The sequence below is a fragment of the Coregonus clupeaformis genome, chromosome 14, assembly GCF_020615455.1.
Source record: "Coregonus clupeaformis isolate EN_2021a chromosome 14, ASM2061545v1, whole genome shotgun sequence".
Classification (NCBI taxonomy): domain Eukaryota; kingdom Metazoa; phylum Chordata; class Actinopteri; order Salmoniformes; family Salmonidae; genus Coregonus; species Coregonus clupeaformis.
Genome location: NC_059205.1, coordinates 38075119 through 38101378, shown reverse-complemented (window position 1 = coordinate 38101378; position 26260 = coordinate 38075119). Strand labels below are relative to the sequence as shown.

At 44.9% G+C, this 26260-nt stretch overlaps 2 protein-coding genes across 3 annotated transcripts in view; one reads left to right on the top strand and one right to left on the bottom strand.

Annotated features, from left to right (window-relative positions):
• The window catches only part of LOC121580933 (zinc finger SWIM domain-containing protein 5), a 51151-nt gene extending 39752 nt beyond the window's left edge, over positions 1-11399 (top strand). The window contains exons 5-13 of one of the 2 annotated variants that reach the window (XM_041896141.2): positions 157-282; positions 600-776; positions 1202-1348; positions 1547-1684; positions 3063-3320; positions 4074-4209; positions 5423-5580; positions 5758-5921; positions 6033-11399. In XM_041896141.2, coding sequence (XP_041752075.2) covers positions 157-282; positions 600-776; positions 1202-1348; positions 1547-1684; positions 3063-3320; positions 4074-4209; positions 5423-5580; positions 5758-5921; positions 6033-6977 — 2249 coding nt within the window. In that variant the 3' untranslated portion in view covers positions 6978-11399. Of the gene's footprint in view, positions 1-156; positions 334-599; positions 777-1201; positions 1349-1546; positions 1685-3062; positions 3321-4073; positions 4210-5422; positions 5581-5757; positions 5922-6032 lie in introns of both variants that reach the window. The other variant, XM_041896139.2, reaches the window with a different exon arrangement.
• Positions 11400-16919: 5520 nt separating this feature from the next.
• LOC121581507 (uroporphyrinogen decarboxylase-like) lies at positions 16920-21880 on the bottom strand. The gene is given in 11 exon segments (XM_041897003.2): positions 16920-17674; positions 17891-17957; positions 18199-18299; positions 18718-18833; positions 18836-18851; positions 19201-19362; positions 19542-19739; positions 19962-20024; positions 20112-20191; positions 20772-20884; positions 21502-21880. Coding segments are annotated over 11 exon segments (1104 nt in total). The 5' UTR covers positions 21525-21880; the 3' UTR covers positions 16920-17509.
• Positions 21881-26260: the final 4380 nt, after the last annotated feature.

Here is a 26260-nt window from a genome sequence, read left to right as displayed (position 1 = left end):
ACAACATACACTGTTAATTGTTATGACCCATTCACAATATTACCATAGAAGGACATGATCTTTCTATGGACCCTCACTCCTCTATACCGAAATAGTCAAACATTATTGGATATTCCACCCATTGACCTTTACCCCCTGACCTTTGTCCTTCCCCAGGTGCCCTGTGGGTGTGCATCGTGCTGAACCCGCACTGTAAGAGCGAGGAGAAGAGCGGCTGGCTGAAGCAGCTGAAGAAGTGGGGCGACATGGACATCTGTCCCCTGGAGGATGGCAACTACGGCAGTGAGTTGCCCAACATTACCAACGCTCTACCACAGAGCAACCTCGCCCAGGGTCAGTCGCAGTCTGCAGTCACATACATATAGAATATACATGTATACAATACATATATATACACACACACTGTCACTGGAAAGCATTTTATTTCCCAAACCATGATTCTGATACAGTGGTGAAGGTTGACTGTAGTTATCGTTGTAATCCTGTGTATAGTGTACTCAAAGTACTCATCAATAGATCTCCATTGCTGAGTGTTACTATACAGTATGGACTGAGGTCTAACTTGCCCCCTCCGTCCCTCTCTGTGTGTCCCCCTCCAGACTCCCTGGCCCGGCCCAGACGGACAGTGTTCACGCGGGCCATGGAGGCCTGTGATCTCCACTGGCAGGACAGCCACCTGCAGAGGATCATCAGCTGTGACTACTACATGTCCCCAGCCTACCAGAGAGAGGGAGAGAGTCTTCTCTTCAACCCCCAGGGCCTGCCTCTATGGCTAGGTGAGAATTACACAACATGTTCAAGATTTTATCTGGCCTGTTCAGTACACACTCTCAGCGCTAGATGTTAAATGTTATATTAATTCAAGATGGTATCGGAAGGCCATCTCAGTATATTTATTAACACCATATACACAGATACAGACTCACTCACACTGGCCCAGCTCCTGGCAGGAGTTAAAGCCATGATAGTGGTGTGTTTTCCTATCCGTAACACCACCACTTTTTGTGTCATAAGCCTCCTTTAATTCCACTTCCACTGAATCCTGGAGCTGGAGTAAGCAGCTTCTGGGGGAAGATTTGTCCACATTCTGCAACTTAAGCCTGGGTAGTGGGAGTGGGTTTCTTCTGCTGTGGCTGCCTGCCAGCCTGCCTGGGCGTTGTGTTGCTTATGCTGAGCCCCTGTCATGTGATTTGTGCCGTAGATCACGTCCCCACGGCGTGCGCGCGGGTCGATGCCCTGCGTTCCCATGGTTACCCCCGCGAGGCGCTGCGGTTGGGCGTGGCCATCATCAACACCCTCCGGCTGCAGCAGCACCGCCAGCTGGACATCTACAAGCACCAGAAGAAAGGTAGCGCCCCCTGTCTGCCTGGAGACAGTTCACTGTTCTCACTAGTAGGGCCCAGAGTTTTTCCTGGTTATATGACCTGATGAGGGAAAAACTCTAAACCCTACATAACAGAATGAATGCATTTGATTTTATAGTACAATGTACGGTATGTGGGTGTTTGATCTTGTTGTAACCCTGTTGTGTTCCTGTGTGTGTCAGAGCTGCTCCAGAGGGGGATGACCAGCACTACTAACCTGGAGGGCTGGGTGGGACACCCTCTAGATCCCATCGGCTGTCTGTTCGCCACCCTCACTGAGACCTGCCGGGTGGAGGACGACAACGCTATGGACACTGGAGGTATGCATCTGGCCAAGCCCTGCCTAGACAACATTTACAGTCCATGTCAATCAAACTGGTCAAAATGGGTTCAGTCCAGCAACCATAACTGATCAAGACCATTCCCTGGTAAATTCACCCATATAGTACAGTCCCATACAATTTTGGCCCAGGCAGAGGCCAAGGCAACTGGCACCCATTTTTTATTTTTTTCAATCTCATGTTGTCCCAAAACGAATGAAGGCCATCAGATGGTAAAGTCACCCATCCAATCCAATCCTGGTCTATCCAACCCCCCCTCTGTAAACAGCCTGAGATGAATGGCTATGCCGCAGAAAGGTCATCCAGCCCCAGCCCACACAGTGGTGGAACATAGATAAAATCAATCACCATTTGCATTCCATACGTCCTTTAGCCCAGCCAAACAGAGAGCAGGAATTTGGTACCGCCTATTCTGACAAACCTACAGGGAGGCATTGTGTGCCGGAACAATACTGGCGATTGGTACGGTGAGAGGGCTAGAGAGAAAGAGAGAGAGAGGGAGCGATGGAGTGTGTGGCTTATAGCTTATAGGGTCATCCTCACAGTCCTTTGTTTGACTGGAAACAGCTGGAAACATCTGGTATGGGGGCAGGGCCTAACTTGAATTCTGACCAATCAGGGGTCTTTACACTTCAGACCCAACAACAGCAGCTGCAGCTGGCCAGAAGAGCCAGAGCCATAACAGTGGAAAGAGGAAAACATGGAGGCTATCGTGGTTACAGTATGAGAACTAGCCCGGGCAGCAAAGGGATTCCACATGGTTAAATCCACCTTGGAAGTGATCTCACACGACACATGCCAAAAAGCCTAGAAGCCCAAGGCTTACTTCCAATGGACGTTCCATTGGAGAATAGATGTTGTTTTGATCTAGCGGCATGATTGGAGAATCCCTGATATCCCCCCTCCTCCCTCCTCCCCCTGTAATAAACAGGATTGTTGGAGGGAGGGATAATTTGCCAGGGGGATTTAAGTGTGAGCCGCCCGTGGGTTGGGTCTGAGTCCTTGTCAGCAGATGTTACTGTTTTTCTGGGACCTCAGGGACACCTCTCTCTCTCTGGTGCTGCCTGGCATCCACAGCTGCCCGGGTGGGAGACGGGGAGCTAGAGAGAGAGGCTCCTGTCTGTGTCAGCTGCTCTCCACACCCAGCACCTTTCAGGCAAAAAAACACACATAAAAACTAGGCGGCCATTTTGGATTAGTGTTAGCACCTAGCAGTGTCTCAAAATCCTGCTAGATCGTCATTGCAAATGAGAAATTGGTTTGAATTGACTAAACCGTTTGAATAAAGGTTTAATAAAGTAGAACGAAGTCTCACTTCCATGACCATCCCTGTAAACTAAAAACCTCTCTTCGTCAGACTCTGGAGAGCCCAAGCCGCCGGTGTACCACCACGTCCCCGTGTGGGGTTGCCCAGACGGCGGGGAGTCCTACCTGGCGCTGGCCCTGGAGGTGGCGCTGATGGGCATGGGGCAGCAGAGGGTGATGCCCGAGGGCCTCTACGCCCAGGACAAGGTGTGTCGTAATGAGGAGCAGATCGTGGCTAAGCTGCAGGAGATGGAGCTGGATGATCTTCTGGTCCAGACGCTGAGGAAACAGGCTATCCTCCTACTGGAAGGTATGAAGACTAGTTTCATTCTACTATTGTCCTCTGCTCATCTCATTTCATCCTCTATCTCTTCTCTGTTCCCTTCAATCTCCCTCTCTCTTTGCCTCACTGATCCTCCCTCGCTCTCCCGTTCTATTCTTTCACCCTCTGTCTCCCTCTCTCTATCTGCCCTGCTTGCTGCCTCACTCTGTTTTTCCCTCCCTCTCCTTCCGCATTTCCCTCCCTTCCTCTATTTCCCTCTCACTCTATCTCTTTAGCGCTCCCATCCCATCCCTCTCTCCCACCTGGCTCCCCTCCACTGATCCTGCCTCGCAACACACAGCTGAAAATGGATCTCAACCCTGGCCTTTCCCACCATGTCTATCACCCTTCCTTCCTTTTCATTCCCCTTCCCCATGCTAGCAATGCTATAGCCCACCCCCATCTGGGGCTTTGGGGAATGTTAGCTGTGTAACCCTAGAGAAGACATCTGTCTCGCTGCTAGGGACAAGATATTTGGTTAAAGCCCAATGGGCAGTGAGTGTATGGTTTCCGGTTCGCTCTCTGTCGCCCCCATCAGGTTGAGAGAGGTATAACCTCATATTGCTGTTATTCCCTGCTCTATTTTGAGCCATGGTTTGTTTATACTGGTATACTTTGACTATTCACCAAGAAACGGAGCCAAATCAGAAAGGGAAGATTCCCTGTTGCTGGTGTGTATGTAGCTGGACAATTCTGATGTATTGTGTTTGTCTGTCTGTCTGTCCGTCTGTCTCTGTTCAGGAGGTCCCTTCAGTGGCCTTGGTGATGTCATCCACAGGGAGAGTGTTCCCATGCACACCTTTGCCAAGTACCTGTTCTCAGCCCTGCTTCCCCACGACGCTGACCTGGCCTACAAACTAGCATTGAAGGCCATGAGGTGAGATCCCACAACCTACATTTATTTCCCACCCTGTTCAGTCTCACTGCTCTGTTTCAAGCATCTGTATGTATTTCGATGGCTCAAAACCTTCTAGCGTGTATTCCAAAAACAGAACATATGAATCCTGAATGTTGAAGGTGTACTGTAAGTTGTTAAATAATATTGAATTGAATATAATTTTACAACTCATTTTTCAACATTCAGGATTTTATCACATGTTATGATCAAAATAGTGATCCTCCTATCTTGCTGCAACAGTGTGTGTCTGAGAAGAGGCTCTACTTGCATTGCAGAGTCATTATCCCACTGAGACTCCTCAGCGTCCCGGCTAATACACAATCAATAACAGGGCTTAGAGCTGCACACACACGCTCACACACGGTGCATATGAGCTACAGTCCTCTGTAGCTCAGCTGGTAGAGCACGGCGCTTGTAACGCCAAGGTAGTGGGTTCGATCCCCGGGACCACCCATACACGAAAAAATTTATGCACGCATGACTGTAAGTCGCTTTGGATAAAAGCGTCTGCTAAATGGCATATTATTATATTATATTATTATATGTAGACTTCGTGAGCAGAGAACTCTAATGCAGCTATACAGACTTGAGATTGGATGAGCCAGCATTAATCTGACGATGATACCTATAATAATGCTGTAGACCAGGGATGGGCAGCTTTGATGGGGGTGGGGGCCATAACAAAATCTGAACTTATCATCAAGGGCTGCAGTGGCTCGCTGGTCTGCGTACCCACATCCATACCCATCCAGCCCTAGCCTTTTGGGGGCCCTAAGGGAAATGTTGTTGATTACTACAAGCAGATAGCTGGCTAGACTAACTTATCCAATCTAAAAAATGCTAGCTGACATGGGCTAATTGAGTGACTGACATAACAAGAGAAAAACTGACTGATGCACAACCAAATTGTGTATTATACTATTCTAACTCAACAGTAAGTTGAGACTCCGACTGAGTTCCTAAAAAAACTCAGTCGGGTTTGATCCGTGGGCCTACGAAAGGGGCGCAGGCCGCCAGTTGCCCATCCCTGCTGTAGGAAATGCACATGCTTTATTAGGCTTGGAAGCCTTTTTCAGTTCAATTTTGAGTAGGAAACTTTTTCTTAGTAGTCATAACTCCTCTAATCACTGTCTCGCTCTCTCTCCTTCTCTCTCTCTCTGTCTTTCTTTCTCTCTGTGTGTGTACCCTCTAGGCTCCCTGTGTTAGAGTCGATGGCACCCTCGGGAGACTTGGGTCACCCCCACCATGGCATCAGCATCGTGCCCAGCCGCTACCCACGCTGGTTCACCCTGGGCCACCTGGAGTCTCAGCAGTGTGAACTGGCCTCCACCATGCTCACCGCAGCCAAAGGTCAGCTGAGCTCTACTTACATACACACAGACACACCCCATCAGCCAAAATACACAACCACACCACTATCAGATAAACGCTCCTATGCCCTTGTCCACCGCTACAGAACACCACATACAAACTGTAGGATGAGAAATGTTGTTTTTGAATCTAATGCTGTGTTGTTTGTACCTCCAGGAGATATGTTGAGATTGCGGACGGTGCTGGAGGCCATCCAGAAGAATATCCACTCCTCCTCCCTCATCTTCAAACTGGCCCAGGATGCTTTCAAGATCGCCACTCCGGCTGACAACCCCCCAGATATCACCCTGCTCAATGTATCTCTGGAGCTGGGCTTGCAGGTACTGAGGGATAGCTAGTAGGGTGTGTGCGCGCGCTTGTGCTGGTGGGTGGGTATTGAATTGCTTTGCACTCAGGCCTCAATGTCTCTCTCTCGCTCTCTCTCTCTGCAGGTGATGAGGATGACCCTCTCCACTCTGAACTGGAGACGCAGGGAGATGGTGCGCTGGCTGGTCACCTGTGCCACAGAGGTGGGTCTGCGAGCGCTGGTGAGCATCCTCCAGAGCTGGTACACCCTGTTCACCCCCACCGAGGCCACCAGCATCGTAGCAGCCACCGTCATGTCCCACAACACCATCCTGCGCCTCAGCCTGGACTACCCCCAGAGAGAGGAGCTGGCTAGCTGCGCCCGGACCCTGGCCCTGCAGTGTGCCATGAAGGACCCCCAGAATTGTGCCCTCTCGGCCCTCACGCTCTGCGAGAAGGACCACATCGCCTTCGAGACGGCCTACCAGATTGTCATCGACGCAGCCTCCACGGGCATGACCTACTCTCAGCTGTTCACCATCGCCCGCTACATGGAGCACCGTGGCTACCCGCTCCGAGCCTTCAAGCTGGCCTCGCTGGCCATGACCCACCTCAACCTGGCCTACAACCAGGACACCCACCCGGCCATCAACGACGTGCTCTGGGCCTGCGCCCTGTCCCACTCGCTGGGCAAGAACGAGCTGGCCGCCATCATCCCCCTGGTGGTGAAGAGCGTGCACTGCGCCACCGTGCTTTCGGACATCCTGCGCCGCTGCACCATGACGGCCCCGGGCCTGGCCGGTATCCCCGGGCGACGGAACTCTGGGAAGCTCATGTCCACGGACAAGGCTCCGCTCCGGCAGCTGCTGGACGCCACCATCAGCGCCTACATCAACACTACCCACTCCCGGCTCACTCACATCAGCCCCAGGCACTACGGAGAGTTCATAGAGTTCCTTAGTAAGGCCAGAGAGACCTTTCTACTGGCCCAGGATGGACACATCCAGTTTGCCCAGTTTATAGACAACCTTAAACAGATCTACAAGGGCAAGAAGAAACTCATGATGTTGGTACGGGAACGCTTCGGCTGAACCTGGCTGAACCCCCAACAGGACAGGCAATATAGGGAACTACTTTTAGTACTACTTACTCATTTATTTAAGTTTTCATTAATTTTCTCTTTTTTGTGTCATTCTTGTGGCAAATTCTATGTTTGTCTGTTTTTGTTTTTGTCTTTTATATTTTCTCGTGAGCAACAACCACTGTTTGTTTTAGTATGAAAAAGATTGTGATGATGATGAAAAATCGTTGAGGTGGCACATAATGAAAAACCAAATGATGTATGGGGTGTTTTGAGCCAGGGAATGTCTGCTGTCTGCTGTGGTGAGTTACTAGTGGTTTTTGAAGGAGAGAGAACTTTTCATTCCAAAAACCAGAGATGTGGACTCGAGTCACGTGACTTGGACTCGAGTACTACTCGAGTCGTACATTTTGCGACTTGAGACTTGGCAAGAAGAAAAAAAACACTTGCCACTCGACTATGACTCGTGACTTAACTTGGACTTCAACTGTATGACTCGAGAGACAAGATTTGTCATCTCGCCCACTATGTAAGCCTATCTGTCCTTTATATCGGAGTGCTGCAGGTTCTGTGCGTTGTGTGTCTTGACCAATCAGATTCACGGAAATCACAGGTTGCGCAGGCCGGGCACAAAGCACGTCCACTAGCGAAGCTTGCGCCGCTCCACTGTCCTCCGATATTTATTTAGCAAACGTGATAACACATCACTCCCGAAATACACAAACAAGAACTCTTCACAGAAATGTTGCAGCAGCCTACAACTAAACTGTATGGGAAGAAAATGAGATGATTTCTCAGTCTGATCAACTAGGCTACTGATAACAACCACAGCTACAGATAATGCGCCCTGTCCCCATTTGCCCTCTGGCCAGGGTAAACGAAGTGGTAATGTTATGTAGCCTATGTATAGCCTGTTTATTTGTGTTAGGAGAAAATGTGAATGTGATCAAATTTGGTTTAGGCTATATTCAAACTTGGGCTGGCTGGCTAGGCTACCTTGACCTTTTCAATCCAAAATGATTAACTGAAATTAATCAAACAACACAATACTGATTACATAAATATACTGTGTGAGTTATTTTTAATTGCAGTTGCTTAGGCCTATACGATGCAACCTGCATAAAGCAAGCTCAGCCCTGTGAGTTATATTGTCCAATTGCAGTGGCTGTGTCTGTGTAAAGGAAAGTCTAGTTTTAAAATATAATTCATATTAACAAGTACAAGGTTGCTGCAGTTTGACTGGGTTTTCATCCTCCCTAAGGCCAGGAGTTTTTCCAGAAATGTTAAGACCATGTGACCTGTTTAGAACATATCTGTATACCTAGGTGGCAGGTAGCCTAGTGGTTGAAAGCATTGGGCCATTAACTGAAAGGTCAATGGTTGGAATCCCTGAGCTGATTAGGTAAAAAATCTGTTGATGTGCCCTTGAGCAAGGCACTTAACCCTAATTGCTCTGGATAAGAGCATCTGCTAAATGACTGAAATGTAAATCTGGTCCCACTCCCATATGAATAACTTTTTACAACTACTAATTAATCACTTTCAGACACTGTCAGGGTCCTGATTTATACCTGGTTCGGTTACCAGATTAGGAAAAGCTCCGGGCCCCAGGGAAAACAATTTGCCCCACCACTCTGGGACCTGTGGTGCCACCTCTGCATCAGGGCATCATCGGTCCTAAAAATCATTGCATTGGGTTCCAAAGGCTATGTGGTAGTGGGGGGAAAAGGGAGGCAGTTTGTAAAACATATGGGTCCAAAATCATGATGCATTGCAATTGCAATGAAATTGGCATAAACCACTTAACCATTGACTTGAGGACTCGAAACCTAAAATTAGGGACCTGAGCTGTGGAACTTGGGACTTGCCCATTATTACTTGGGACTTGACTCGAGACTCAAAGGTTAAGACTTGAGACTTGCTTAGGACTTGCAAAATTGTGACTTGTTCCCATCTCTGCCAAAAACACTGAAGCACATAGTGTTAACTTACTGTCATACCTCGATCGTATTCCAAGAATCAGCTTTAAACTTTTCCTGTTAAAAGGCCTTGTTTCAAGGCATTATGTTTGGAGGAGGTGGAATGCTGAACTTGGATGTGTATCCCACGGTCCAGGGCCCAAGTCTAAATTCACCAGATTCATCAGGTACATACAGAGTCCTCAGACTTGACCAAGCCTCTCACACTCTCCCACATGGATTCTCCTCCTCCTTCCTTGGGTGTAGCCTGATCGATTTGTCTGGTACCTTGTATTATTTCTAGTGAAGGTACCTTTCAAAAAGAGAGAAGCGTACAGAGAGAGCGCCGTGTTGCTTCAGATTGGTATTTGGATTAGATCACGGCGAGATTAATTGACTGGCCTTGTTGCCTGAGAACGATACTGTCACTGTGGATCTTGGACTGTGAGGTGGAGTGGCTTGTGTTGTCAGGATTTGGGGTTATAACATACATGTTGAAATACCATTGCTGAAAAACATCTTGTATCATTCAAAGCAAAACGTGTATGATTTTTTTTTTTTTAAACAACATGCCTTGGTGTAGCCAGTTGGTGTTAGTATTCCACATACAACCCTAACTATAACTATCAACCTCTCAGACCCTGTGGGAAAGTGTTTTGATATGGCAGTGACCGCTTGAAATTTAGCAGTAGTACTATTGTTTACAAGCAAATGACAAATGTCACGTACTCAACACCATTCTGTCTGCTTGAGCAATTATTTATCGATCATTAAAATAATCTGTGTATGAATGAATACTATGAATACAGACATAGACAGCATATAATTATATTTAATATACAAAAATAGGAATATTAGACAGAAGACACATTTTGAGGCTATGAAAACCGTTCCATGTCAGCTTCCACATTCCATTGTTGCCACGTCTACCAAGCTCGTCAGGTGGCCTGGGGCCGCAGATGCACTGTCTGTCTGGAGCTGGGGTTTGAAGTAATATGGTAAAGAGAAAAGAGATGCTAAACTCAGTTCTCAGGGAATCACTTCAAGAAACAAAAACAAAAAAGTAGTAGCATAAGCATTTAAGATATTGTAAATATAAAAGTGTCAATTCAGAAAATTGTAAAGTTATAATTATTTATGATAACTATGTTTTTGTTTTTTGGGATACTTGAATTTGTTGTGGGCTGGGAATGTGACGACAGTTAGAAGAAAAGACTTCAAGGCATTTCTCAGGTGCTCCTGTGTACATTTTTCAGAATTTGTTTAAATGTTTTATTTGTATGTTTAGTTTAGTTTTTGCAAGCATGTTATTTGGAGATTATAAAAAAAGAAGGCATACCATTGTGACCAGAAAGCAACCCGACTATGCAGAAACCACTTGATGGTTTGGTCCCCTTCTCCGGAGTCACCCAGACGAATGTCCGAGGGGGGCTAGCCACTATCCTAGAGAGGACAGACGAGGCAAGACACGGCATGTTTGTATTTGTACCGAGCCTGCACATGCTGCAAATTGGGACAGACTTTGCCTTTGACCGATCAATGTACAATTACTTTCTTTGGACTTAAGCCTTTAGTGTCTTCTCAAAGTACCTGGCAATGAGAGTTTAGGGAGAACAACGGTCCAAAATAAATGAAAATAAAAACCCTGCATGCCCTACACTAAAGAAGGAACTGGCAGATAATATGAACTGTGTGCCCCCCATCCATATCCATAATCCTCCCTTGTATTTCTTCATGCTTTTAAGCCTATTCAGTTCAATTCACCTGAACGACCATGGCCATGCTCTGAACCATTCTCTAAAACCCTTATTGAGCAGTTGAGTTATTTTCTTCCTTCCATCGCTGGTCTTAATTCCTTTTTAAAATATATTTTTTAGCTTCTGCAGCATCCTCTCTTTTTGTCATTCACTAGCTACCACTCTTGTGAGTTACTACAACAGGACAAAACAAGCATTTTTTCAAATGTGAGGGAGATGCTTGCAGGCTATTGCAGGTTAATGTAAAGCTGCCTGTTATATACACACATCAAACAACAAGCATTTTCTATCGCCCAAGTAGTTGGTCTTACGGCATTGCAAAAACAAAAAAAAGTGGAGAAAAACTCCTCTGGCTTTTAATTTCTTTCTTTCCCATACTCTGTGTCTATGTGTGTTAACTGTACCAGTGTTTTCACCTGTCCCTAGAATCTAGAAGGAAATAATAATCGCTGGTAGAGATTGTTCACTAGTTCATCTACTGTTTGATTTTCATTTAAGGGAAAGTGTTTGTTGCCTCTTTGTGCTACTGATTTATATAAAAGGTATCCAGTATTTGCTGCCACAAAAGTATAGTTCATCAACACTTTTTGTTTGTGCAACCTCTTGAGCTAATGTCTTTCAAACAAAAATGTATTACTATTTATGTAACGCTACTACCATTTTATATAATTTGTGTTGGAATCTCAGTGCTTTTCTATGAATAAAGTGTGAAACACGTATATGACTCCTGCTGCTTTCTGAGAACTGGCTTCTCTCTGATGTTGCTCAATTACCGGTAGTAGATCAGGAATACATAAGAAGAGATAAGAGATCACTTCATGTAGGTTATACAATTATCCAATTCTTAGTAATGCCACACATTTAGTTTACCAGACTTTACAACAACACTGTTCTGAGAAGGGATCAGATGCAACTCTATCAATGTTCAAGTGTAGCTCTGATTTCTCCTCTTAAGACACTATTTTCCAGCTATATCATTGCAATTCTCATTCATTAGGGAATTCACAGAGCTAAACCTGTGAATCGGGTCATAAAAAATTCCTAATTGTGTGTGAGAGACAGGCAGCACATCTCCGTCCCAGATTGATTGCCTCTGTAAATGAGCTTATTAATTATTGCAGCAGACGGCTCACCACTGTCTGATTCACATTCTATTCTCAGTATAACACCCCAACACTACCACAATCTGTTCAATTACCGCACCTCACCCCCCTCCTACATATGGATTGGACTGACTGAATTCCGTGAATCCCTTTTAGGTTGATCCGGACTGATATTGAACGTGTTGACTGACAGGTTCGTATGGCTCTAATTCTAACCTGCCTATCTATTCTAGAGGGTTGTAGGGGGTCTTTTCTCTGGTTTCTGCTGCTGTAGGAGCTAATCTGTTACACTGTAAACACCATGAAGACCAAACTACACAGCTTCTCCCCTGCATTATACATGGGGGGGGGGTGCTTCACAGATGGGCTCCGTCGTTGTGTTTTGGACAGGGAGCACAGAGCGGGTTCACTCTTGAGAGAAGCAGCCAGAGAGTGAGAGAAAGAGAGTGGCTCCCTTGCCTGGCAGGCCAGCACAGCAGAGTGGATGAAATGTGAATGGCCCGGCTCCATTGGGGAGTGTTTGTGTTCCTGTAGAGGGGGCTGATTTAGCTGAAGTGACGTGTAGGGAAGAGACAGACAAGTAATTGGCTCCCCCACCTTGCTGTGTGGTTCCTGTGTCTGCTACTGAGGTTGTCAGCTGGGGGAGAGAGAACAGGCATTGAGGTGAGACGCTGGCTGCACAGACAGAGCACCAGGTTGCTTATGTGGTCCTGAAGGCAGGTGCTTCGTTCCAACACTACGGCTGAGCTCTATGTTCATTAGTAGACAATTGGTCGGTCGAACCCCAGCAAGGACCAACAGGGTGAGGAAATTGCCCCGGTGGTCAAGTCCACCTCCAAATATGCACAAACTCATGCTCCGAGAGCACTCTGTGTCTGTGTACTAACTGGTTGGTAGTTGAGTCTGTTAAAAAGTTCTCTCTCTCTGCACCTTGGATGGCAGGTTGTGCTGTCAGCATTGTCAGACATCTCGTTCTTCAGGGAGCTGATTTGGAGAGCTTTGTTCTGCTGCTCTGACTTCCCAGTATCCCTCAGTAATTTGGGTGTGTGAGGGGCTGGACATGGAGGGTGGGGTGAGGAAGGTCTAAGTGGGGAGTTTGGGGGAGAGTTAACGGAAAGGGGGGAGTAACTGCAATAGCCCTATGATTCCATCCATTCCAAACTATTCTTAGCATATTTTTGGATTGGATTGAATCCTATAATGAGAAATGCTGGGGTGTGAGGGGAGATCCCTGTGGTCTCAGCTGTGGAAAGGGAATGAGGGTTATCTAGTCAGTTGTACAACTGAATGCATTCAACTGAAATGTGTCTTCCGAACAATAGAGATGATGGTGATGGACGAGTCAAGGCTGGAACACAGAGAGTTCGCCTCCCTCTGATTGTCGAGATGGATGACACAGACACATCTACCTCCATGTTTACTAGTGATAAGGTGACTGGAGCAAACAGTACATATACATATACTCTGACCTAGTTCTGGCTTTCTGGTCTCTAAAGCTAGGGTGACTTACTGACAAGCATATGTTTTCCATCACCCACTTTGTGTAATGGCACGATTCAAACAGTGTGGCTCTATTCAAATCAAATCAAATTGTATTTGTCACATGGGCCGAATACAACAGTTGTAGACTTTACTTTATATTTATTTCATCTTTATTTAACCAGGTAAGCCAGTTGAGAACAAGTTCTCATTTACAACTGCGACCTGGCCAAGATAAAGCAAAGCAGTGCAATAAAAACAACAACACAGAGTTACATATGGGATAAACAAAACGTACAGTCAATAACAAAATAGAAAATCTATATACAGTGTGTGCGAATGTAGTAAGTTATGGAGGTAAGGCAATAAATAGGCCATAGTGCTAAATAATTACAATTTAGTATTAACACTGGAGTGATAGATGTGCAGAAGATGATGTGCAAATATAGATACTGGGGTGCAAATGAGCAAAATAAATAACAATATGGGGATGAGGTAGTTGGGTGGCTAATTTCAGAATGGCTGTGTACAGGTGCAGTGATCGGTAAGGTGCTCTGACAACTGATGCTTAAAGTTAGTGAGGGAGATAAGAGTCTCCAGCTTCAGAGATTTTTGCAGTTCGTTCCAGTCATTGGCAGCAGAGAACTGGAAGGAATGGCGGCCAAAGGAGGTGTTGGCTTTGGGGATGACCAGTGAGATATACCTGCTGGAGCGCATACTACGGGTGGGTGTTGCTATGGTGACCAATGAGCTAAGATAAGGCAGGGATTTGCCTAGCAGTGATTTATAGATGACCTGGAGCCAGTGGGTTTGGCGACAAATATGTAGTGAGGGCCAGCCAACGAGAGCGTACAGGTCACAATGGTGGGTAGTGGTCTAAGGCACTGCATCGCAGTACTAACTGTGCCACTAGAGATCCTGGTTCGAATCCAGGCTCTGTCGCAGCCGGCCGCGACCGGGAGACTCATGGGCGGCGCACAATTGGCCCAGCGTCGTCCAGGATAGGGGAGGGAATGGCTGGCAGGGATGTAGCTCAGTTGATAGAGCATGGCGTTTGCAACGCCAGGGTTGTGGGTTCGTTTCCCACGGGGGGGCAGTATAAAAAAAATATGTATTCACTAACTGTAAGTCGCTCTGGATAAGAGCGTCTGCTAAATGACGTAAATGTAAAATGTAAATGTAGTATATGGGGCTTTGGTGACAAAACGGATGGCACTGTGATAGACTACATCCCATTTGCTGAGTAGAGTGTTGGAGGCTATTTTGTAAATGACATCGCCAAAGTCAAGGATCGGTAGGATAGTCAGTTTTACGAGGGCATGTTTGGCAGCATGTGTGAAGGAAGCTTTGTTGCGAAATAGGAAGCCGATTCTAGATTTAACTTTGTATTGGAGATGCTTAATGTGAGTCTGGAAGGAGAGTTTACGGTCTAACCAGACACCTAGGTATTTGTAGTTGTCCACATATTCTAAGTCAGACCCGCCAAGAGTAGTGATTCTAGTCGGGCGGGCGGGTGCAAGCAGCGTTCGATTGAAGAGCATGCATTTAGTTTTACTAACGTTTAAGAGCAGTCGGAGGCTACGGAAGGAGTGTTTTGGAGGTTTGTTAACACAGTGTCCAATGAAGGGCCAGATGTATACAAAATGGTGTCGTCTGCGTAGAGGTGGATCTGAGAGTCACCAGCAGCAAGAGCAACATCATTGATATACACAGAGAATAGAGTCGGCTCGAGAATTGAACCCTGTGGCACCCCCATAGAGACTGACAGAGGTCCAGACAACAGGCCCTCCGATTCGACACATTGAACTCTATCTGAGAAGTAGTTGGTGAAACAGAAGAGGCAGTCATTTGAGAAACCAAGGCTATTTAGTCTGCCAATAAGAATGCGGTGATTGACAGAGTCGAAAGCCTTGGCCAGGTCGATGAAGACGGCTGCACAGTACTGTCTTTTATCGATCGCGGTTATAAAATCGTTTAGGACCTTGAGCGTGGCTGAGGTGCACCCATGACCAGCTCGGAAACCGGATTGCATAGTGGAGAAGGTATGGTGGGATTCGAAATGGTCGGTGATCTGTTTGTTAACTTGGCTTTACAAAGCCCATTGCCAACAATGCAGAGTTAAAAAGTAAAATATTTGCTAAAAAAAAAAGGAAATAGTAACACAATAAAAACAATGAGGCTATATACAAGGAGTACTGGTACCGAGTCAATGTGCAGGGGTACGAGGTACAAGATGGAATCCACAGGGCAGTGCAGAGACTATCACTATCACATTCCCACAGAATATCGTCTTCACCTTTTCCACAGCGGCTACAGTATGAAACATTGGTGTCAGCCTGCGACTCCTCACTTCTATACAGTCAGAAGTCTGGTTTGGGTTTCTCCATTGCCCGATGTTAATATTTCAAATCAACCACAAAGGCAGCCCATACCCTCCCATCTGATAAAGCGCTGATAGTGCCAGTCCCTGACAAATGATGTAAAGCCTGCTGTCTCCAGGAGAAGATTGGATTTTCAGGCCTGCTGATTTGCTGCAAGATTGAGCCTGAGCCCTCTTTGTAAGGAGACCTTGGGGGATTGGGCTTTTTTTAAGCACCAGATTCATTGTTGCAATTAAAAATAATGCCTGAAAACCCCATGAGGTAACACACATACACACAAACATATACACACTTCTAGAAGAAACAAGAAAACATAGCCTTGCTATTTGTCCTTAAACAACGAAGCGTTGAGTGACAGCATCTTGAGTCCTATGGCCCTAATCAGAAAATTAATATTTTATTTGTCTTTATTTTCCCAGCGGTTTAAAGGCAGCAGCCCCTCACAACACAATCAAGGTCAGGCTGCTCTTACATTGTGACAACAATGTGCTGTTTGTGTCCAAATGACAAGGAGAGCGCCGCCGCCATGTCAGCTGCTGCTGTGTCATCCACCCAACCAGGAGCCTCCTAGGCTGAACTGCTTCCTCAAGCCATGTTTCACACACGTTTCCTCTAGGTTCAGATCTAGGATCAGCTTCCCCTCTCCCAATCCTAACCATACGTAGGGCAAATGCTAAACTGACCCAAGATCTGTGTCTTGGGGGCAAATTCAACCTACAACACCGCAGAGGAGCATAGGTAAAGGAGGAAAACTGACCAAAACTCACAAACATCTATCATCACGTGATGTGTTTTTCTGGAATCCTTTTCCCACTATTCCAACAACAAAAACAAATGGATTTGTACAGATCTACTTATCTCTAGTGCTTAGCGGCCTTTCATAGAAAAACACCCATTAGGATTAACAGTTTTTATGCCTTGTGTAAAATGCAGTCTAATTATAATAATTTCCCTTTAAGCCAAAAGCAGTAATACAATAGAGCCTTTTCCCAATTTCAAAAATGTGTTCAACGTGGAAACAAATGAAGTCTGGACAGATTAGTTCCGGAACTAAACTGGTTTGAACTAAATAATGTACAGTATGCCAACCATACCCGACCCCCACTTCATCTCATTTGTAATTGATGGGTTTCCATAATAAATCGCAAGCACCAGTGGTATTGTCGTAGATGGAAGATTGCTGGTTAGAGAAAACCTGGAGTGAACTGCAGAGGGCACAATGAGATGAGCCAATAGTTCTCGATTAGGGTGTGTCAGAGGCAGAACACATCCAATAGAAATCCGATGTAATTTATTTGATACATTTCAAATACAGGTCCAATTAAAATAATCATTCTTTATTTGACTGAATAAAAAAGAACTAAGAGCTAAATATACACACGAGTGATTAGGCTTCAGTACATCAGTCACATACATAATAGATAATAGCAGTGCAACAAAGATTGCATTGAGACAATCTCACAACCATTCAGGATAATCACATTAAATCTCCTTCACTACTGTTGTTTTTATAAGGTACACTTGTTTTTCAATTTTAGGTGCACTACATCTGATGAATAAAACAGATCAGTGATACACATAAATAATATGAAATATTACAAGGTCTTACACTGACGCAATGTTTTTCATTTGTCTAAGGATTATCTATAGAATATAATGAATTATTCTCTTCAGAAAGAAAAAAACATCCAGAATTGGACAAGATCCGTCGTGATCGGTCCTTGGATTCCACACTTGATAAGACCTGGTGGTTTATTGGATTACTGTGAATACATTCTACAATCCAAGGCAATGTTGCTTTGTTTTTTGGGTGCTGCTTCTCTGCTAGTATGACTGTGGTCAATGTTGCCAGGTGACAGGGGTGTTACTTGAGGTTGAGGAGGTGGCGAGAGTGAGAGTGGACAGCTTCTACGAAGGCACCCACGTTCTCCGGGTCCATGTCAGGGTAAAGCCCGTGGCCCAGGTTGGCAATGTACCCTCTGGTGCCAAAGCCTTCCAGCATCTTCTTCACTATCTCTGATATACGCTCCTTCACAGGCCGAGATAGACAGAGACAAATAAGCATCACTTTTGAAAGTAGGGTGTATAAATTAGAGCAGCAAGTGCCTGGCCCAATAACACAAAGGTTGCCGGTTTATGTGCTTTTACTGTACAGTACCTTTGTACTGAAACATCTCTCTGTGCCATGTGTTTTCTCTTTGCCAATATATACATTTCTTGGATCTCAAAAAAACCTTGGCCTTACCTTGGAGGCATATAGTGCACAGGGGTCCATGTTCCCCTGAAGGCTAACCTTTCCTCCAGTTCGCTCCCTGAAACCACAGAGACAAGGGGTTTATTACCAAAGGTGCATTAACCTGGAGTTCAGTCAACAGTTGACCGAACCACCTGTTTTTATTGTTGACCAGATAAATATAACCTTTTATAAGAGAGTGTGAATCCAATCCAATTTCAACATGACACAATACCTCTAGCAAATGTTGGCTCGGTCACTGACTGTCTAGGGAAATTACTCATGAACTGATTTCTGTGAAAAGGGTTCATGTCCGTTACCGCGCTGAGTGAGGGTCGATAGTCCAATCCAAACCAACAACCTCGTAGTGGGACTGAGAGAGGTCCTCCAGACCGTAGTGGCCGTCCTTGGCAAACACAATCTGTGCCAGAACATGAGGGAGTTACAGTACAGTCCAGGGAACTTTAAAGACCCACTAAAGTAAAAAACTAAATTACAAAACAATTGTGAAATATTGACCAATGTCAATATTGAGACCGATGACATGCCAAACAATGATTCAAAGCATTAAAACAAACTCAAATGTATTTCTGACTACTCCAGATGACAAGTCTGTACAGGAAAATCTGTGACAGTGTAGTGCCATCTACTGGTGGAACATCACATTACACTGGCCAACATCTTATCTCACCACAAGACCGGTAAGCCTTTTTTAAGCACATTGTAGGAGATGATCAACAAAAGCTTGTCTTGAAAATCTAGTGACATGAAATCCACAAAGACGATGAGGATGTCTGTGTTGTGTGTGAATGAAGAAGTGACAGTCTGTGTGGGCTCACCATGGGGACATCCTGGCCTGACTCCTTCAGCTGGTCCTTGACCTTACGGGCGATGTCTCGTAGGTAGGGTAGGGAGAACTCCTGGAACTCCACTGGGCCCAGACAGCCAGCATGGACTCAAACACCTGCAAAGCCTGGGGAAATACAGGGACGGTGGAACAGACTGAATAATAATGTGCCATGTATCTATACAGGACTATGTCTACTGTATAATGTGTCTATGATAGGGGCCCTAAAAGAGACCTACATGAATAAATCAACATTCCATCAGTTCCTAGATATTGAGCTATCAGATCATTTATGCCTGACTCTAGAAAGTGTAACATCTTCTCCTTGTCCAATGAAGTGCTGTAAATAAAATTATCTACCCTCTATTCACCTGAACATTTTCCCATGAGCAAGAACTCTGGGCTAGCAGTCTACCTGAGGGTAAGCTGCAGTAAGATACAGCTGGAACTCAATCTCCCATGGTGCCTTGCTTACCTGTGCTCCAGCAGCCACCTGTCCCAGCAGGTACTCTATGATTATGTCAGTCAGCATCTTTAACAGCTGGTGGCTGGCTTCAGGGTGAAGGTACAGCCAGCGCTTAGCCTTGGAGTGGGTTGTTGAGCCTCCCCCCTCAATCATATAGGCCATCAGGGTCCACTACGGGGGAAACAGATGATGATATGGGTCACTTTACTGAAGCCTCTAGTCTAAGAACACCAAGATACGACACAAGGCTGAAAAAAAGTATCTTCTGACTATTGAAGTAACCAATCGATTCTGTATTGAAAAGTGTTCTCTCTGTGTGTGTGTGTGTGTGTGTGAGAGATCCATCTCACCGGGGCACCAGTGAAGCCGATGAGAGGGACCTTGCCCTCCAGTTTGTGGCGTGTCAGTGTAATGGCCTTGAAGACGTAGCCCAGCTCCTTGTTGACGTCCACCTTGGACTGCAGGAGCAGCAGGTCCTCTGGTTCCTTTAAGGGCTCTGGGAATGTAGGGCCCTTTCCTGCCACCATCTGGACAGCCATACCCATGGCCTGGGAACAGGTACACACACAGAGAGTCATTAACCAGTTAAACAAAAGCATAACTTATACTGTCTCTGAGTTATGTGCTTCGTCCTCTCAATATACTAAACAAATAGATTACCTTCTTGCCACAAGGTTATCTCTTTGTCTAGTATGTAGAGAAGAGGAAGCACAACACTTCTGATTGAAGCAAAGGCAAAGAAATATCTGCCTCAGACAGATATCTCTTACCTGTGGGATAACCAGGATGTCTGAGAAGATGATGGCAGCATCAAATGGGAAACGTCTCAATGGCTGTAAGAAGAAAAAAGAAGTGAGTTCTCCATCTATGCTAAGATGTTTTGTAGTAAAACGTGCTGGTTTAACACATGTAATGATTACCTGGAGAGTGAGTTCACAGCAGGCTTCAGGTGACCGACATGTTTCAAAGAAGTCCTTTCCCGCGCTGGACTCACGGAACTCTACAAACAAATAGGTTAGCTTACATGTCAATGCCAGCAGACACTGAAAGATGGATAGGTCCATTCAACCAACAACAACAAGCTACTGATATTTGTAGTGTTAGTTCAATGTGTGTTTCTTAGGTCAGTGAAGTACATGAGCATGGTCTCGAAAACCCGACCCTAGGCAACAGCACTGACTAGGGTCTGGTTTCTATGACAAACCCTTTTGGCAACTTCGATAAAAAATAAAAATAAATAAGGGGTGGGTACACTTCAGACAGACAAATCACGAGGCAGACATGCCAGAATGTCGCAATTCGAAACCAAAGTTTGCAGGCAAAACCTGTGCAGTGGTTTTAGTGAAGGTAGTTGATGCAAACTAGCCACTTGCGAAATGCAAAAATAACCTCTGATCTCCATCTTGCTAGCTACTATTATGCATTTTATTCAAGCGGATAAGGTAGTGACGTAGTTCCTTTATGCCAAACTGATGTTCGATTATGTACAGACTTGTTAAGCCAGAACATTTGAAAATTGTGGGAGGCAACCTGGATGTCTAGAGAGACTAATGAGAGTGTGTTGTAGCCTAGAGACCCACCTGGTAGGTAGCGTCCAGCCTGTCTCATACACCACACAGGCACATGAAAGGTTTCCTGGCCACCGCATGCAAGAAGGAATGTATCATTCTTCAACTTGGGGAAGTCTTTAGGGCTAAATTTGAAATAAAATGGCAAAGATGGATGTTTTAGAAATTGATATAAACAAAAGCCATAACCCACATAACGACACATTTAGCTAGTAACATTCTTCCTCATTTTAACAATTAGTTCTTATCAGAGGTAGGGCTACTCCTCCCCTCCCATGATATCATGTTGGGTCCTCACTACAGTGTGCTGTACAGGAGCAGGTGATCACAGAAGATAAATCCCTATTTCTGTTATCAGCTGCACACAGTGGAACAACGGTTGAATGAGACGCTGGTGAAATGATCGTGAGATCTTTCTCGTACAACTTCATGGTCCCAGTCACATAAATGCTTTATGTAGTAGCTTCCATTTCTGAACCCTGAAATAATCTTAAATCACTGATCAATACTTTAATTTGACAGAAATGCCGCAGCTCGTGGTCATTGGAGGGTAACTAACTAGCTAGCTTTTTAGCACATATCAAGCATGATATTCACAAACAACACAATACACGTGTCCTCATGGTAGATAGCATTTTTTTTTGTAAGGTTACGAGCTAAATGGCTAGCCAGCTAGTCGGCTTAACGTTAGTTACATAGAAAGTAGTAGCTAGCCAGGTATACAGTCAAATAATATACATACAGTATTAAATCGCCCTTGTCCATGATGGGGCTGATGATATAATGGCAGAATAAGTTCAGAGATGCTGTTCACTTGTCCTAGACGTCAGTGGCACACTGCTGCCTGATTATTGACTGTCATCCAGAATGTTGTACAACTCAGAATCTATTACATCCCCGCTACAGGGCGCGGCCAGCTCAAGAAAGTAATGTTCACTGACCACTATACTTTTGGTATGTTCCAGAGCAGGTAGTCATCTCACCTCGTGTTCGTATGTTGCGAATGTCATATCCGTAATCCTTGGGTGCGTTCAGTTCGATTAGATGTCTGCAACAATGCACGACGGTTTGTACTGAACGACACGTTTCCCCAAAACGTTCTACAACGTCCTTGAACAGAATTTGAGGTACATTTGCTCCGTTTGGTGGGTGTGGCGGGGTGTGGTTTGAAGCAATGAGTGACATATTTAAAGGGAAGAGGAGCGTTCCTCAACCGGCGTATCTTTGTTTGTTATTTGGCACAACTGTACTGGGGTCGGCATGTCGGATAGTTCAGATGGTAGCGTTAGGGTAATTGATATTGATGATAAAACCAGTGATGATCAGCTATTTGCACCTGTTGTAAATAGGAGGAACAGACGTAAGAGAAATGGCGATGAGGGTGATGGAGGGATGAATACTGTTGGAGAAACAATGAGTAGTGTTGAGAGTAGACCTGTAAAGCGCAGGACCACTCTAGACAGAGAGGTTGGAGTAGAAAGTTGTAATGTTATGGTAGTGTTCCCAGAACCAGCAAGTAAGTACTTCCATCCTTTGCATTTGACAAAAGTAATTAGGAAAGAGATTGGGGTGATTAAGGATGCCAAACCAATGGGTTATGGGAAGGTCCTGATCATTGCAAACAGTACAATTCGGCAGGAGAAAGTCTTTAAATTGAACTCACTAAATGGGGGTCGGATGAAATTTCACATTCCAGGTGCTATGTCTAAAATGCTGGGGTGCCATTGGAAATTACCGTGGAAGAAGTCAAGGCTTCCCTGAAAGGAGGAAAAGTTATTGACGTGAAAAGGATGAAACGCAAAAAGGGTGGCAGTGGAGTGGACACTACTCAGAGGCGACCTGTCATTCAGGGCAGGTGGGGCTCCAGCAAAAAATAAATACATAATAATAATAATAATAATAATAATAATAATAATAATAATAATAATTGTACAAAAAATCTGTTTGCAAACAATGGAAAAAAATCATTGAGTTAAGAAAGCTGCATACAAACATGGTCACTTTTTTGCTTTCTTGAGTAAGGCAGCTCCAAAATGCAGGTGTTTCAGCCTAGCTCAGTGCTTTCTGTGGTGGTGGGGCAGCCAGCGGAAAATACGGAGTGTAGGGGTTGGTAATGTTCTCTAGTTGCGCCGTGATTGGCTCAGTATTCTGTCACTCATGGGGACACTACTTCACCACAAAATCTGCAGGGAGAGCTCGAAAATTCAAGCCCCTTGGGTGCTGCCATAGAGTTACATTAGAAGTGCCCATCCAAGAAGGCTCAAGGTCATTGGCCACAGATAAAATGACGTAAAATCACATATCTACTGTATTTTTGATTGGACTGATCATGTAACATCATACTTTCAAAATCTTAGCTTGCAAGCAAGCAGTCATCATCATGAATCAAGTCGACAATCTACTGGCAAATCCTTTTCAAGCCTTGTCATATGAAGATAAATTATAGATAAAACGTATCGGTGCTCATCGGCCATTGGACATAAACATTACACAACAAGTTGGAAATCGTAAATTCAACAATGAGTGGTTTGGAAGGAATCAGTAGCTAACTGCAAGCATTGCAAAGCAACGACTAGCCTGCCATTCAGTGGAGTCTGTGTGTGGTCCAAGTCTGGGTTTAAGGGTCTCATTTCCAAGCTTAAAAGGATAACCATTCAACATTGGCCATGCTGTCAATCCAGCATGACTTCTGCCGCGTTCAAAACAACTGGAAACTCCGAACTGGGAAATCTCAGAAATCAGTGAGTTCAAGACAACTTGGAACTCGGAAAAAAACTAGCTCTGACTGGGAAAATAAGTTTTGAATGGTCATCCAACTCGGAATTCCAAGTCGGGAACTCGGGCCTCTTTCTAGAGTTCCGACCTGAAGATGACGGACGTCATGATTCGACCTTGTTTTTATCCGAGTTCCCAGTTGTCTTGAAAGCACCATAAATCCAGAGAATGCCAGACTTTGATGACAGTTTGATGACAAAATTTGCCCACGAAGGACCGCGCCACCTTCCTGTTCAAGTGAGCACAGCACTACAAGGTGAGTCAAAAAATATTGTATGCTGCTGCGTAAATGATGTAATATGCCAGGGAGATATGTATACTGTAGCTAAGAAAGTAATACTAAGTGTATGTTGTGTAGTAAGCTGTTAGTAGCCCATAGTGCCTCACCCTAATAATTTGGTTCCTTTTCCCCTCCTGTTCTGACTTGGTGGCGCACGTGTAGCCTATAGCCTGTTTTAAAGAAATGTCATCATCGAATATTGTAAGAGCTTTCATTGTCTGCTTATATGCCCCCTTTTATTTATCCTACTGTTCTGACTTGGTGTACAGGGAGAATACTGTAAGAAGGCCCATGTTCTGAATTCTGTCGCTGTACATTTCAAAAGTGCTGAACAACTAGTTATATTGACTACGTCCGTCCTAGCTTGCTCATTAATGTCTTAATCAAAATTACGGATTGCCTCTTATCCGCTCGTCGTCCCCTTATGCCATAGTTTGTACATCTCCATTGTCAGTAGAAACCACATTTGTTTAAGCAAGTGTCATGTGAATATCTTATTCTAATTCAACCTAAGCTTGAATCATTACCAGAGGTTGTAAGGCTCTGGTTTTAATCATCAATGATTCAAGGTCCACAACCAACAAGGATTATCTGTATATTTATTCATGGAGAGCTCTTCTGCCAATGACACAAACAGACAATTTTATACCTCCTGGACTTGACTCCTCCCACCTTTAGGTGAATTTCTAAACAGTTTCCGCCTTCCCCCTTGAATGTTTAGTACCGCCCCCTCTGTTAGTGGGTTGACACTACATGATAATTCTAACATTTATACTGTGTTTGGGGTGAAATCCTTTAGTCATTATACTTAAAATCCAAATTAATCTAACAATCCACCCCTTTGACTAAATATTCCCACATTCAGGATAAATGTATTTTACAAGCATGATTAATCTCAGAGAGCACATCAGAACTAATAAACATTTCATCCAATTGCGGTCTTTCAGGGTCCAAATCCTCGTCATCCACCAAGCCTGGAGGATCGTTTTTCACATTCCCCTGGTCAGAGTCCGGAGTCAGTCCATCTCTCATCATTGTTTAGATACTGCATTTCACCAACGCCTGACTCTCCAATCCTCGGACACAGGGAACAAGACAACAACCACATAATACAAGAATACCCATACAAACACTGACCGCTCCTAAAATGGTGGCTGCTAGGGTTTTCCATTTACCAAATATTTCATCAAACCATCTATCCACAATGTACTAACTTCTGAGTTCAGTTCATCCTTCACTTAGTGCAGTTGATTCTGTAAGAGCTCTGGTGACTGTCCCATCCAGTGTGGTGTTGTTAGGGATAAATATGCAACAATGGCTTATCTTTCTATAGACACCGGCCCTTTCTGCCTGATCTAGAACCAACCTCTACTAAGTTATGAGCAGGATGGCGGATAATCGCTCAGAGATCCCCTTTACTGCATCTCTAGTCTGGTCAATAAATCGTTGTTGGTTGTAATAGATATAATTTATCCAATCCACATTTTTGTTTATTGTCACCCACCAGAAAAATGTTGTAGTAAAACTCCCATATTTGATTCATAGCTTTGTATTCGTCTGGAACACCCCTGGGGATGCCTATACCATCTATCCAAATTGGGCTATTTCCTTCCTGACTTATTTCTTTTTCTCCTAATTATTCTTCCTGTCACTGGTCTTTGATGACCAATTCTTACAGGTTGGACCAACAATACTGGTGCACAAGTACCCACCCATCCCTCTGGTAATGTCTGCCGAATGCTCCCTTTGTTAGTGCATGCCCACCACACATCAGTCAGAGGGATGGTTAGGCTCCTAATTTTTTTCCTCCCTTCCTTATCTAAATCAGTCACATTAATTATCTCCTTACAGCCATCAAAATCACCCAAGTTACGGGTGCCATTTCTATGTCTGTAACACTGTTATTCGCCAGGAGTTAAAGTGAATCTAGGTGGGCTGGCCCAGTATGTCAATTTTGCCAGCCCAATCCCTGTGCAATTTGGCTCTTTTTGATTGGACCCCAGGTCTAATACACAGGGAAACATTGCCTTTGGCATTGGGGCGGTCAACATTGTCGGTCGCCCAATGGAGCATGCATAACAATTGGTCTCCCCCAAGGCCCTAGCGGTGTATTTCATCCCCTTTAACCAGAGATTCTCATCAGGGACCCCCTCCACTTCCCCTTGGTTCCATTCTTGGAGGAGAAAATCTTTCATAGTGGACGGGTTAGTCGAATTGACTCCGTCATCCCTTGACTGATCTACTCGGTCTATTGCTGTTAGTGGATTAATGACAGTACCTGTGCTTTCTATATCTTTTGACTCCATTAAATGTAATCTTAGACAAGTATCCCGTCCGTATACGTCCGCGCAAGCCCAGTAAGTTCTTTTCATGTCCTCTTTAGTGACTTTTACTATCGTTACTACCATTTCCGTGGGGATGTCGTTATACCTTCTTATCCTCCATC